Below are 14,219 nucleotides of genomic sequence, written 5' to 3' on the forward strand. Positions count from 1 at the left end.
CCAGCATCAATTACCAATGAAATCTGCCATATTCCACCCCGTTTATACCCTCAGTATACTTTCCTTTTCATCATAGCACATATTACCTTCTGGCATAATATATAATAATGTCCTTATTTGATATGTTTGTTGTTATTGTTTGTCTCCCTAGAAAACAAATTTCACAAAGCAAGGAATATTCTGTAATTGGTTGTGTTTCCCAAGCCTCTAGAGGAATGCCAAATTGTCTAAGTAAGAAAAAAAAATAGAGAATACTCCAAGACTTGCTGCTTCCACATGGCAGAGAGAGAGGAAGAAAGAACACCTCCGATTCCTAAATTAGAACTTAAAATAGCTATTAAATATTTCTGGTTTTCAAAGGGTCTTCTCTATACTGGGCCCCCAACAGAGACAACCAACCTTTCAGAATCATCTCTTCATCTGCAATCAGCAAAACTAGCTCCTCTCTCTCCTCTTAGGGAATCCTTGCATGCTCAAGCCTTCTGATCCCTGGGCATACCAACTCATAACATCTTAATAATGTTCAATACAATGAAAGGCCTTTCAGTCAATACGACTTACCCTCCTTAGGAGGCAGGGTAGAGACCAAATTTGGTGGTTTGAGTATACCTTTGGATTTTGTTTCTCTTTTTTTCAACTCTTACTTTTATCCAAAACCTTTTACCATCTTTCATGCCCAAAGATACAGAGCTCTCCCCAAGAAGAATCTTTGTATCAGCTGCTGAAAGATGGCACTCATTGTTTGTCCTCTAGTCAAATTATCATGCAAAAGGCAGGCGCATTAGTGGTTTATAGTAACTGGATTTCAAGCAGCGTGTGGAATGCAGTGCTGGGAGGCCACTTCTCACTACAGGCTCAGGTGGGGTACATTGTGCCAGTTGGTCTTGTTCTTCAGAGGTAGAGTTGAAGCTGAGTATCAGGCTTTCAGCATGGGCCCAAGGACGGGGAAAAACAAGGACATCATAAAGTCAGCAGTAAATTCTGAAAAAGACTAAAACTTAATAACCAGAAATAATAAGGACACTTGCCAATATAAATGCTGTTATAATACACAGAACCAAGGGAGCTGGAGGCAATTGTCGAATATCTCAAGGTAATTTGGACTCTGGATTATTACTTGATCAGTCTGTTATCAGAGACAGGAATACTAAAAAGAGCTGACCATCCTTTTGGGCATATACTCTTCAAAATCCATGGCATTCTGAAGTCTAGGTGATGATCAGTAAAATATATGTATAATTAAATTGGTAAATTTTTCTTTGTTGTCTTCACTGCTGTATCTCCGGGGACTAAAACAGTGCCTAGTGTATAGTAGACACTCAGTAAATATTTTGTAAATTGATTAATGCATCTTTCAATGAAACATCTGCCATTGACTTTAAATCCAATATGTTCCTCTTAGAATTATAGATGATGTAGGGAATGGTGTCAAGACGGTACAGCGTGACCTCCTCAGGGGATCTCCCTTTGTTTTAGGGCTAATGCAAATGCCCATTGCAAGATGATTATTATAAAACAGTGAAATTTATGGCCAAAAGTCTCTGCAGAATCTTGTTAAGAGCCCTCTTAGGATATTTTCCAAAGAAGCTAAAGCCAATTGGAAATGTCATTTCATCTGGATTCAATTCTCCTGATGGACAGACATTTGTTTTTTGTTTAGAGGGAAAAAAATAAAGACAAATTTGAACTTTTACTTGAACTTGGTGCCCTTGAACCAGCCTTGAGTCACATGATGACACCCAGGCCATATGCTGGACAGAGAGCAGGTCCCATGTGGAAGGCGGGGCTAGAATCCTAGGCCTCGGGGTTCTGGGTTGGCGTTCCCCTTTTACTGGGTATCACTCTTTTTGTCTTGATACTCCAGTTCCTTTATTTGTAGGCTACCATTCTGCCAAGGAAGTTGGATAGGAATTCAGAAATTCCAAATAAGATGTGTTTGTAGTGCTTTGTTGATGAGAAAGTTGTATACAAATAAGTTGGAAATTCTGAATACAGACCAGAAAGAAATCAAACAGAAAGAGAATTAAACAAGTTACTCTAATTTTGCAAAAGTATTATAGATTAATGAAACTGAAACTTCAAAGAAAAAAAATAAGATTATAGAAACAACTTATGATGTCTAAAACTAAGGACAGCCCGCCTTCAAGTGTGGAACAACACGGAAGAGTCACTTACTGCTGAATCGGTCAGGGCAGGTGCTATTAATAATCAAGACAATGCATGCCGTGCTGTGTTTTAAATCTGATCCAGATTTAAGGTGACTGTACCCAAGAAATGGTTTTACTGAAGTCATATAGCTGGGGTCTTAGAGATAAAATCTAGAGGTCAGAAGCTATTTTATGTTAGGCTTTCAGCTGCTTTTCAAGGGAATCACCAGAGCCATAGGTGGGGAGGCAATAATTCTTGGGCACTGCAGCTGCTGAAATGCAAACATATGGAATTTTTGCATTCTTTAGTATATATACCGTAGAAACCGTCTCACAATAAGATAAACACACCTTTAACATTTTCTCTTAACCCTAGAGAGAGGACATTATGTAGACTGGCTGGTAAAATCTCGGTGTTTGGGCTTTTTATTTTATATCCAGTTTCCTGCGTACTCTTTAGGAGTCTATATTTTAACTTTAGGAGTGTGCAGTCCTGTGCTGAATTCTCTAACACTGTATACGTTAAACATGTTGACTGTTTTGGCAGTTGAAGTCCATCTGTATTGATCCTGAAATTGTGGGATATAATGCTAAGTCAGAATTTCGCAATTGAGATTGTGAATTTACCAAATCAACTAGGACTTCCTGTTCAGCAAATTGAAATGCTAATTTCTTTGACAATATTGGAAAATAATTCATGACTTTCTTTTTTTATGTTTTGCTTTGTGGCTATATATTGCTCCATTGCAGGTTTAGGTGGCCTTTCTAAACAAACATTAATGTAGAACTTCCTGAGTCCTAGCCATGTTGCAGAGTCCTGGGAACATGGTGGAAATGGGACAGACAGACATGGGCCTCCCTGCCTGCCACTCTCAGACTGTACTCTTTTGTAGTCCTGATTCCAAGTTAAAATGTTCCCATACTTCCTGGTTTCAATTATTTAGTCCACAAGGTTCATCTGTCACCAATACAGTTCAGACAGTGTGTCAGTGACCAGGCAACTGACCTCAGCTAATCAATATACAGTCTAGCTCTGGTGGAAGGAAGGGAAGAGGGAAAAGAGGGAGAGGTTTAGGGAGCTTTATTTTATCTATTATTATTATAAAACTGAAGCTCATGAAAAAAATTTTGTTCTTATTAAAAAAGGAATACATGGTCATTAAAAGGACATTTGTAAAATACAGAATAAAATATAGTGAAGAGAATAAAAACTACCTTCAATTCTATTACCAGAGATAATTATAGTAAACTTTTATATACCTCTTCTTATGACAAAATGTATTTTTTAGAAACAATTGGTGTTTTTCCATTGAAAATATTTTTAACTTTGTTCTAGGACATTGTGTCTTTTTTACAATATACTTTTTCTGAGACTGTAATGGTGTCCCTCAATAAGTGTGTACCAAATTGACTTAATGAGCCCCTTTAGTTGGCATAGTTGTTATTTCATAGTTTATGCATTATAAGCAATGATGGTGGTGGGAATATCCTTGAGAACACAACTTATGCGTATTAATAATAATTTTCTTTGTGTGAAGTTCAAGAAAAATGGCAGCTGAGTCAAATGTCCAAAGGCGTTTGAAGCACTTTGCCAAAAATTCAAGTTTATTTTAATATTCACTTTGTTGAAGTGATTAATCTACTTATGAATGATCTTCCTTTAAAAAAAAAGTGTTCCAGCCAGGCGTGGTGGCACACGCTTGTAATCCCAGCCTATGGGAGGCTGAGACAGGAGGATCATGGTTCGCAGACAGCCTCAGCTACTTAGTGAGGCCCACCGTAACTTATTGAGACCCTATTTCAAAATAAAGAGTAAAAAATAGGGCTGGGGTGTAGCTCAAAGATCAAATGCTCCTGGGTTCTATCCCCAGACCCGCAAAAAAAAAAAAAAAAAAAAAAAAAAAAAGTCCATAGCTTTTAATCTTACATTTATTATGTGCTACAATTTTAAAGTAATTTTTGAATTGGGAGTGAGGGGAGAGAAATACCATAATACTAAAAGTAAAAAATATCAACATGTAAGTGCAACTGCAGAGAAAAAAAGAGCGAACATATTATTAGCTAATGTCATTTTACATCCCTTATGCCAAAACAGACTCTGACATTTTAACTGGCATTTGTATTAAAGCAGGTAAATATATTTCAAACGCAAGGGCACGGGGTCTCTATGCTTGTGTTTCAGTACACATCAACTGACTGGCTCTGTTTTTACTGCAACTTTCTCTATGCCACATAAAGTAGCATTTTAGAAGAAAAAGATTTTTTTATGTTTATTCAATTAATAGTACTTCACTTTGACATTACTTTCAAGTACTAAGAAACATTATTCCCATGAGTATTTTCCCCATATAAACTGTGCAATTAGTGGGCCACTCTCTGATGCTTTGAGCACAGAGGGCTCCCCAAATAAGATCACAGCTAAAATTTTCTCAGGCAAACACTCTTTATATATTAATTTCCAGGTAATCTCATAATTGATGTTCTGTAGTACCAAGGAATAACTGGTAACAATGAATCTGAGGGAATTTGGACAAAAATGTTAAGTAGCAAGGGAAGGGTTTCTATAATTTATTTATCTCTCCTACAGAAAAAAAAATGACATTGTCTCCCCCCCCCCCTTGTTTTTTGTCCTCTCTCTTTTTTGCCTAGTGTTCTGCGGAGGGGGCGAGAGCTTTCTGTGTACCAGTGGAATCTGTGTCCCCAGGAAGCTCCAGTGTAATGGCTACAACGATTGTGACGACTGGAGCGATGAGGCCCATTGCAGTATGTAGCGGCTGTTTGGGATCTGTCTGGATGGGCGGGGATTCTATTCAGGGACCTAGAAACCAAAACCATTCCATTGTCAAATCCTGACAACCACCCACATTTTGTAGCTGCCTTTGGTTTGCCTTTCTAGAATGAGCCGACATGTTTATCTTCCCGTAGCGACTGTGGTGTGTTTGCACACCTTCCAAAGGCAAGGTTTCATTAAGAACTCAACAGCAGGATGCCCCATTGGAACAAATCAGGGATTGAAGACTTAGGAGAAGGTTTTTGGTTTGTTTGGGTGAGAAATTTTGTTTTAGATATTAAAGCTTTGTAAGTATAATCACCTTTTTTTTTCTAAAGGGATATTTTTATTAGGAAAGAATTTCACCCTAATGATTCCAAATAGCCAAGACAAAGGGGATTCGAAACTTTGTGTTTGCTTCTGCTTCTTCCTAGTTGGAGATGGTCAATGGCTTTAACTCTTGTAGATTTACTATTTGGTAACATCCTCTATTTATTTATTGGGTTAATTGTTTTGATTGAATTGGCCAGTGGTTTGTCCAATATAGAGTTCAATTTTAAATTATTTTGCACATAGACACTGGACAGAAAGGAGAAACTGGCCCCAAGAATTATGCTGCACAATCTGTATTCAAGATATATGCGATTATATTCAAATTGATTTTAGTGGGTATTTAACCAGCCACAATTAGCATGGGAAGAACTATGTTTTACTTCTAATGAGGATCACCAAAGATTTATAAAAGCTGTAGATGGCTGACCTCAGTTGAGAGATTTCTCTAGTATAATTGCCAGGTGACCAGCTCTTCTTGTATGCTAAAAAGTTAGGATGGTTATTTGTCAGAACTTTAAACAGGCAGTATATCATGGTGACATTTCAGATCAGTCTTTCCCAAGATGAAGTTCCATAGAATCTGAGGTTTGAAAGATGCTTGAGACAGGAAAAAAATGTTTGAGAAGTGTTCTCTATCAGTTCTTTTTCTGAGGAAGTTTACAATACATATTTGTATATTAAAAGTACTAAAAATCTTGAATTTTATAAAGATGCTTATTAATTTTGCTTAACTTGGTATGTGCTCAATTTTTCCTCATGTGAACTCTCACCTTTATTTATTTATGCATTTACTTCTTTTGTACAATACCTGGCATACTGTGGAATTTGATTATGTCACACATATTTTAAGAAATGTCTTCAGTAGGACATTTGTGTTTGTTTTTACAACATGTAATTCTCTCTTCAGAAAAACCTATGACACACAAATTTCCATGAAAAAACATTTTGTAGGCTATATATTTACATTGGGGAGTATTGCTGGAAGCATAGCAGAAAATACTGTATAATACAACCACAACAGGGAATTCAAAGGGGTTCAATTCAATTATGTCTAATTTATGGGAATCATGGTGGATTCTCTTGTTTATCTCCACTGTGGCCTGTGCTCTAGCATTATTCAAATTCTACACATGTCTCTACCCTTGTTTTCTTCATTTTGTTCTCTTGGTACTGAGCACTGTGCTTCTAGCACAGCGTAGCGCTTCTATAATTGTTGAAATTGAACTTGAAGGAGTCAGTTTTCCTAGCCACCAATGGAACAAGAAGGTATTACTATTTGGGGAGGTATTGAATAATGTCCAAGGAGCTGAAGTGTTCATTAAAGAAGATAGGTCTGAGTTTTCCTCCTGACCATGCCTCCAATATAAGCTGGGTTGGTTTTCTGAGAAAATGTATTCCTTTAGAAAACTTCTTCATGGAAGTCCTTGATGAGACAGAGAAGACTACAGAGGTGAATTGTTTCACAGGGATATCTGCTTTGGAGCTTGAGCAGTCAGCGTGTGTGGCATTTCAGCACTGGTATTTACGGAAGGAACCATGCCCCTGCTGTCACCACCCTGCAGTGGAGGCATGGTGTGTGTCTGAATTAGGGTTTGCTTGCAAATCAGAGCATGAACACATCCCCACAGTTACTCAGGACGGGAGGAGGAGTGGTGCTGAGCATTCCTAGTAAGAAGCAGAAGAAAATGCCCAGTATGCAAGGTTCTGACAGCTAGACCAGAAGAGGATTTTCCAGAGGAGATCAAGCATATATGAATTAGATATAAAAATGCTCTCTACCTAAGCCCTTGTCTACTTTTATAAAACATGGGTCAAATCTGATAGTTGGCACAGTTTATTGAGTTGTTAATTTCTTTTCTGTCTTCTTCGTTGGAAGAAAGGAGGGAGGGGACCTCTTATTTATGGATTAGTTAATCCAACTGCTAGAGGCATTTACCTACGTGATTTGATGTAACTATCAGCACAGGAGATGTTAGCTGTTGGTTTTTGTGTAAATGCAGAGCCAGGGCTTAGGGCAGTGAATCAATTTGCCAGTGGTTCAAAGTGCTGGATTTTAACTCAGACTTGAATGGTCTCAAATCTGCTGTTTTCTCTTAGTTGGGATACCCTTGTCCATAGAAGTTCAGATCGGTGAATGATCACATTGTGATCAGTCACATAACAAGAAAATGGTTGACTATTCTGGACGCCCTGCTTTGCTTTGGGAGGTAACTGTCTATCACAGCAGTGTTCAGGGTGTCTGGGACTTCTTTTACCAACGTCCTCCCTTAACCAATTTTGTCTTGTAGGTCAGTATTTGTGTGTGTGTGTGTGTGTGTGTGTGTGTGTGTGTGTGTTACTGGGAATTGAACCCAGGGGCATTCTGCCTATGAGTTATACCTCCAGCCTTATTTTATTTTTTATTTTAAAATAGGTCTCACAAAATTGTGGAGGGCCTCACTAAGTAGCTAAGACTGGCTAAAAACCCAGCTCCTCCTGTCTCAGCCTCCCAAGTACTGGCATTATAAATGTGAGCCACCACACCCAGCTTAGTACTTTTTTTTTTTTTAAGTATCTATTGAATGAAAATATTTCCAACCACCTGGAACAATTTTAGTGGTGCAATATAAGTATTTTTGAAAACTAAAAAATTTCTAGCTCTGCAATTTGAATTAGCCCACTTCTGTAACACTGGCTTTTCTTAGCATTAAGGCTGACTGCACATTAGCCTCTCAAGAATGCTCCATGGGCAGGAATTCTGATTCATTTGGTCTGGAGGTATGCCTGGACCACATTTTACAAAGCTGCTTGGGTAATTCTAACCTACAGCCAGATTTGAACTAATTAAACTAGAAGGTATTTGGTGTTTTTCTTTCTTTTTTTTTTTTTTTTGCTAACACTCAATAATCTTTTGATTCTGTGACCAGGTCTTAAAACAGTGCCTGACACATAGTAGGTATTTAGGAAACAAACGTAGTCTTAAAAAAAAAAGCCTCAAGCCAGGCATGGTGGCGCAAGCTGGGTGTAGTGATACACACTTGTAACCCCAGCATTCAGGAGGCTGAGACAGGAGGATCCGGGTTTGAGGCCAGCCTCAGCTACTTAGTGAGGCACTCTGCAACCTAGCGAGACCCTGTTTCAAAATAAAGAATAAAAAATAGGGCAGGGGTGTCGCTCAGAGGTACAGTGCTCCTGGGTTTCATCCCCAATACTACGAAAAATGAATTAATTAAATTAAATTAAAAAATAAAGAATAAAAATAGGGCTGGAGTGTAGCTTGGAGGTAGAATGCCCCTGGGTTCCATCCCCAGTACTGGAAAAAAAAAATGGTTGCCACTAAAAAGAAGAAGTCCACATGCCTATAACACATTACAAACAAAAGAACACAAACAGAACAAGAAAGATACACCCTTGAATACTTTTGGAGTCAGTTATTTCTGAATCTGGGGTAAAATCGGTTGACTTGTTTTCGAAGATGGTGATTATTTAATGCGTACAGCACAGTATGGTGGCTAATACTGAGGGTTTTTTGCATTCTTTTCTTTACCATTTCCTGCCTCTGGAAAGTGGGCAAGATAATCAACTTCTTTGTGCAAATATCTTCCATTAAAGTGGAAACCAAACTCTCTCCACCGTTGAATCGTTGCATACAAAGCATGTAGGGCAACGGGTGGCGTGTAGGAACTCAAAGAGCTAGAGCGTTTATGACTGTGATCGCCGTCGTCGTGACTGTTGCCCTTATTATTCCTGACGTCCCCGCCCGGCAGCCCTCATATCTGGAGAAGACGACAAGTGGAAGTCACGGGGACAGTTGACCAAGGGTCGGGAGATAAGTGGTAGAGGAAACAGAAACACTAAAGTATGTGCAACACGTCTAAAAGCAGCAACACACGGAGCTGTTTTAGAAAGGAGGCGATCGAAGCAGGAAAGAATAGAAAGTAATATTCCAAATTATGTTTCTGCGTCATCGAAGATGGCTGCATTTACTATAATCTTTTTATTAAGACAGGGATGGAAGTGAGTGCTAGGAAGATTTCCTTCAAAATAATAAAAATCTACCACTCTGCAATAGAGGAAGACGCATCAAATGCTTGCAAACTTCACTTTTGTGCAGTGGTGATCTTATCATAAGGAATCAAACTGTTGAAAAGTCCTGAGCTCCTGCTACGTATGAAGCATATTCTAGACGACTTGTCATTAGACATGCTAAGCACAGTTTCTTTCTTCATGAAGCTTTTAGTCTAATCAGAAAAAACTATTTATACAACATAGAAACTTAAAATACCATTAAGTGTGGTATTTTAAAACTATGATGCAAGAAATGCCATAAAATCATACAAAATTAATGTAAACCCAAACGTAGCAGTGCTAAGTCCTTTGGCAAAATGGGTGGGGGGGGCAAGAGCTGAGCTATGTGGAGAAGTTGCTGCAAAAGAAATAAAAGCTGGGCGTGGTGGTGCACACTTGTGATCACAGCATTTGGGCAGCTGAGACAGAGGAATCGCGTTTCATGGACAGCCTCTGCTAGTTAGTGAGGCCCTTTGCAACTCAGTGAGACCCTGTTTCAAAGTAAAGAATAAAGTCGGGCATGGTGGCGCATGCTTGTAATCCCTGCGCTTTGGGAGGCGAAGACAGGACGCTCGTGTAGGTTCGAATCCAGCCTCGCTGGCTTAAGAGACCCTGTTTCCAAATTAAAAAAAAAAAAAACAAAACAAAACATAGGTCTGGGAGTGTAGCCCGGAAGTAGAAGGGTTCCATCTCCAGTACCACACACACAAAATAAATAAATAAATAAATAAATAGATAAATAAATAAAGTAAAGGATAAAAAATAGGGCTGAAGGTATAGCTCAGAGGTAGAATGCCCTGGGTTCCATCCCCAGTACCAAAGGGAAAAAAAAAAAAAAGGTGTACCTGGCACACAGATGACAGCCATACACTCTATGACAGTGATTCTCAACCCTTTAGGGTTGCAGCGCTTTATTCAACATACAGAAACTATTTTTTTTTTTTTTTTTGGTGGTACTGGGGGTCCTGGAAGCCCTTCTACCTCCGGGCTACACTCCCAGACCTATTTTTACATTTTTATTTGGAAACAGGGTCTCCTAAGCCAGCGCGCGCGGCTGGCTTCGAACCAGCGCGATCCTCCTGTCTCTGCCTCCCAAGCGTGGGGATTACAAGCGTGCCCACCACGCCCCACAACATACAGAAACATTTTTGACCATCACAACTACTAACCACAGAGCACAGGGAAGCCATCCCTGGCCCAACAAAGAACTGCCGTGTCCCCGCTGTCAGCAGCACTGCAGCTGAGAAGCCCTCCTCCAGAGATAGAGCAGGTGGCAGAAAGAACTGCGGGCGTCAAGAGGCCTGGCTGCTTCTCACAGCCCTGCTGTTAACTGACTGGGCAGTGGTGTGGGCAAAGCCTGCGCCCTCCCTAGTTATCTCACAGCAACAGGGCTCCATGAAATGCTCTTTGGTCCCGTTTATCTTTCTTTTTCTCCGTATGAAAACTGATCCAGCTTACTTGCTTCTCGAATTGAAGCAGCACATTTATGTTTACAGAGTCAAAGAGACTGCGCAAATTGAATGGAGCACTTGTTAAAAAGGCTTCCTGTTTCTTCGTTTTCTGCTTAAATTTCATGATAATTTTGAGGGACAAAAGTTCATCGTGTGTCTAGGAGATGCCAAAACTGAAATAAATGTCAACAAGCAAGAACTTTAGAAGAAACATTTTGAATTAAGCTCTCCTTAAGAAAAAAAAAATGAGTCATGTGTAGAAAAAACATCTACCTTAGGTCATGCCGAATTATGCCTGTATTGAGCAAGAAAAATAACAAGCACCTTTTGAAAATTTTGATTTGTTGGCTCCAACTTGCGCTGACGAAATCTTTTTTCAGTTCAAATAAACATTTGTTCCAATAAATGGAGACACTATGAGCTTTGCTATTTGCTCTGAATCCCTAGCTGTGTGGCGCCTCTAGTTAAGGTTTGGAGTGTTTATTAATCACACAAACCTTAAGGAAGTCAATTGTTTTCCAAAGGCAACTAAGTTTGCATCTAACTTCTGGAAGCAGCTTCTCACCACCAAGGAAGTCCTAATAGTAGAAAGTTAATTCTGAACCTGTGTGAATATGAGAATTAAAAAAAAATCCCTAACTCCTCTCTGTTATTTAAATAATGTAATAAACAACACTAATTATAAAAATATCTCCAATGAGGTGTTTTAGTATGAATTACACTGGGATTACAAACATGTGCCGTCATGCCGGGCTTCTTGGGAAGTTTTGAATCATTAAGCTAAAGTCAGCAATAACCAGGAAAAGCCCCACTTTAACCATCAGTGCAAAAGTGCTTGTAATCCCAGTACTTGGGAGGCTGAGACAGGAGGATCAGGGTTCACAGCCAGCCTCAGCTACATAGTGAGGGCCTCTGTAATTTAATGAGACCCTGTTTCAAAATAAAGAACAAAAAATCAGGCTAGGGCATAGCTCGAAGGTAGAATGTCCCTGGGTTCAATCAACAACAACAACAACAACAACAACACACACACACACACACACACACACACACACACACACACCTTCCCAAGATAGGAATTCAGCTTAAAAAAAATTTAAAAAGACCTTTCAAAACACCACAAGAAAATGTCTATATCTGGATTTTTTTTTTTTTTTTTTTTTTTTTTTTTTTTTGGTGGTGGTGGAACTGGGGTTCCTGGAAACCCTTCTACCTCGGGGCTACACTCCCAGACACGTGTTTTTTTTTTTTAATATTTTTATTTGGAAACAGGGAACCTGCAAGATCTTCCTGTCTCGCCTCCCAAGCGCTGGGATTACAAGCGTGAGCAACCACGCCCGGCTTATATCTGAATTTTTGAATCCATATATATATAAAATTCCCAAACTTGCCTAGTGGAGCTGAAATCCAAAGGCCTAACTTTTTTGAGCCTGGGCTTCTTGCACCCATTCTGCTCTGGTCTAAGATGGAGAGATGGCGCCCTCTACTGAAAGGAGGAAGCAGTCAAGATGATTAATGAGAAACAATTTTTGTAATTTACCCTAGTATGTCCAGTCCTCCTTTAAAAATTATTCAGGCTGGAAGAAGTAAAAAAGTACTTACCAAGCTTTTTGTATAAGTGTGAACATGTGTGTATGCGTGATTGTATGTTTTTGTGTGCACACACACATTTTCTAAATGAAGATGCCGGACGTAAAATGATGTGATTCTAAAAGTTCTTAAGATGGTTCTTTTTAGAAGAATGCTTCTTTTGAAATAGACACTTATGATGCATATAAATGAAATAGTTTGATGTGGCTAGCAGTTGATTTATTTATATATTTATTTGGTGGTATTGGAGATGAAACCCTTCTACCTCCGGGCTACACTCCCAGACCTATTTTTTGTATTTTATTTGGAAACAGGGTCTTTTAAGCCAGCAAGGCTGGCTTCGAACCTGCTCTATCCTCCCATCTCCACCTCCCAAACGCAGGGATTACAAGCATGCGCCACTACGCCCAGCTGTGGCTAACAGTTTAACTGGTCAATACCAAAGGTGTGTGTGTGTGTGGTGTGTGTGTGTGTGTGTGTGTGTGTGTGTGTGTGTGTGTGTGTGTGTTACTGGGGATAAAATCCAGGGGCATTCTACCTCCCCAGTATATACCCAGCCCTTTTTATTCTTATTTTGAAAAAGGGTCTTGCTAAGTTGTGGAGGCTGACCTCCAACCTGAGATCTTCCTGTCTCAACCTCCCAAGTACTAAAATAGTTGTAAGGCATGCACTACCACACCCAACCCAAAGGCTCTTATCGCCTTTTAATTGACATAATACTGTACATACTTTATGAGAGACAGTGTAATAATTAAATACATGTGTACTTAATATTTCACGATTAAGTAATGAAATTATCATTTTCATCTTTTTATCATTTCTTTGTGCTTGGAGCCTTCAAACTCCTCTCTTCTAGTTCTTCATAAAATATGTAATAGGTTGTTGTAAACTCTAGTCACCTAGTGCACATATAACGCTAGGACCTGGAGGTGGGATAACTGAAGCCAAACACTTCTGATAATGAGCTGTCATCTAGTTTGGGATATTTATGGTAAAGAGGTACCCACCACCGTGTGTATAATCTAGAGGAGGAGAAATGATTGGCTAGAATTCAAGAGGCTGGATAATGACTACTGGATTCCTCCTCCTCCTCACCGATTTCATTTGTTCTTGCTGTTCCCACTACTTGAAACTTACTCAACTCTTTATTACATCCACCCCAGTGAAATTCTGCCCAACTTCCTTGATCCTTCTCCAGGCTTAACCCATTCTTGCACTTAATTTACTTTAAATGAGGACAAAGATAATACATTGAAGAAATCTAGTTATTATTAAATGCAGGGTCCTTTACATATATTTAAAAACATTACGCTGCTTTTTGGGGGGCATAATTTATTTGCTATAAATTTCACCCATTGATTTTAGTCGATGTATACATTGTGCGGCCACAGCCATAATCCAGTCCTAGAACTCTTTCATCTCCCTCCAAATTTCCCTCCCACCCATTTGCAGTTAAGTTTCACTTTTAACCCCTCCAGACACTGGTACCAGTGCTCTGAATTCTGTCTCTGCTTTTTCTGGGAATTTTATAAATGGTTCATATAATATGAAGTCTTTGGATCTGGTTTCTTTCACTTAGCGTAACATTTTGAGGCTTATTAATGCTGTCACATATATCAGTGGTTTGATTTTTTTAGCCTCTGGATAGTATTACATGGTATGAGTACACTACATTTTGTTGTCCATTCATCATTTGGTGAACATTTAGATTTTTCCAGTTTGGGGCTATTATTAATAATGCCTTTATGAACATCCGTATACAAATCTTTGTACGGATACATGCTTAATTTCTCTTGGATAGATTCCAAGAGTAGCATTCATAAACTAGTTGCATGGTAAGGTTATAGTTACCTTCATAAGAAGCTGTCAAACCATTATTCA

At 39.1% G+C, this 14,219-nt stretch overlaps 1 protein-coding gene across 1 annotated transcript in view; it reads left to right on the forward strand.

Moving 5' to 3' along the window:
• Positions 1 to 14,219, forward strand: part of CORIN (corin, serine peptidase) — a gene marked incomplete at both ends in the record, with an annotated part of 277,623 nt that overhangs the window by 175,740 nt on the left and 87,664 nt on the right. The window contains one exon of the mRNA XM_080697928.1: positions 4,797 to 4,910. Within this exon, the coding sequence (XP_080554054.1) occupies positions 4,797 to 4,910 (114 nt within the window). The remainder of the gene's footprint in view (positions 1 to 4,796; positions 4,911 to 14,219) is intronic.

Source organism: Muscardinus avellanarius (assembly GCF_963383645.1).
Source record: "Muscardinus avellanarius genome assembly, chromosome: 6".
NCBI lineage: Eukaryota > Metazoa > Chordata > Mammalia > Rodentia > Gliridae > Muscardinus > Muscardinus avellanarius.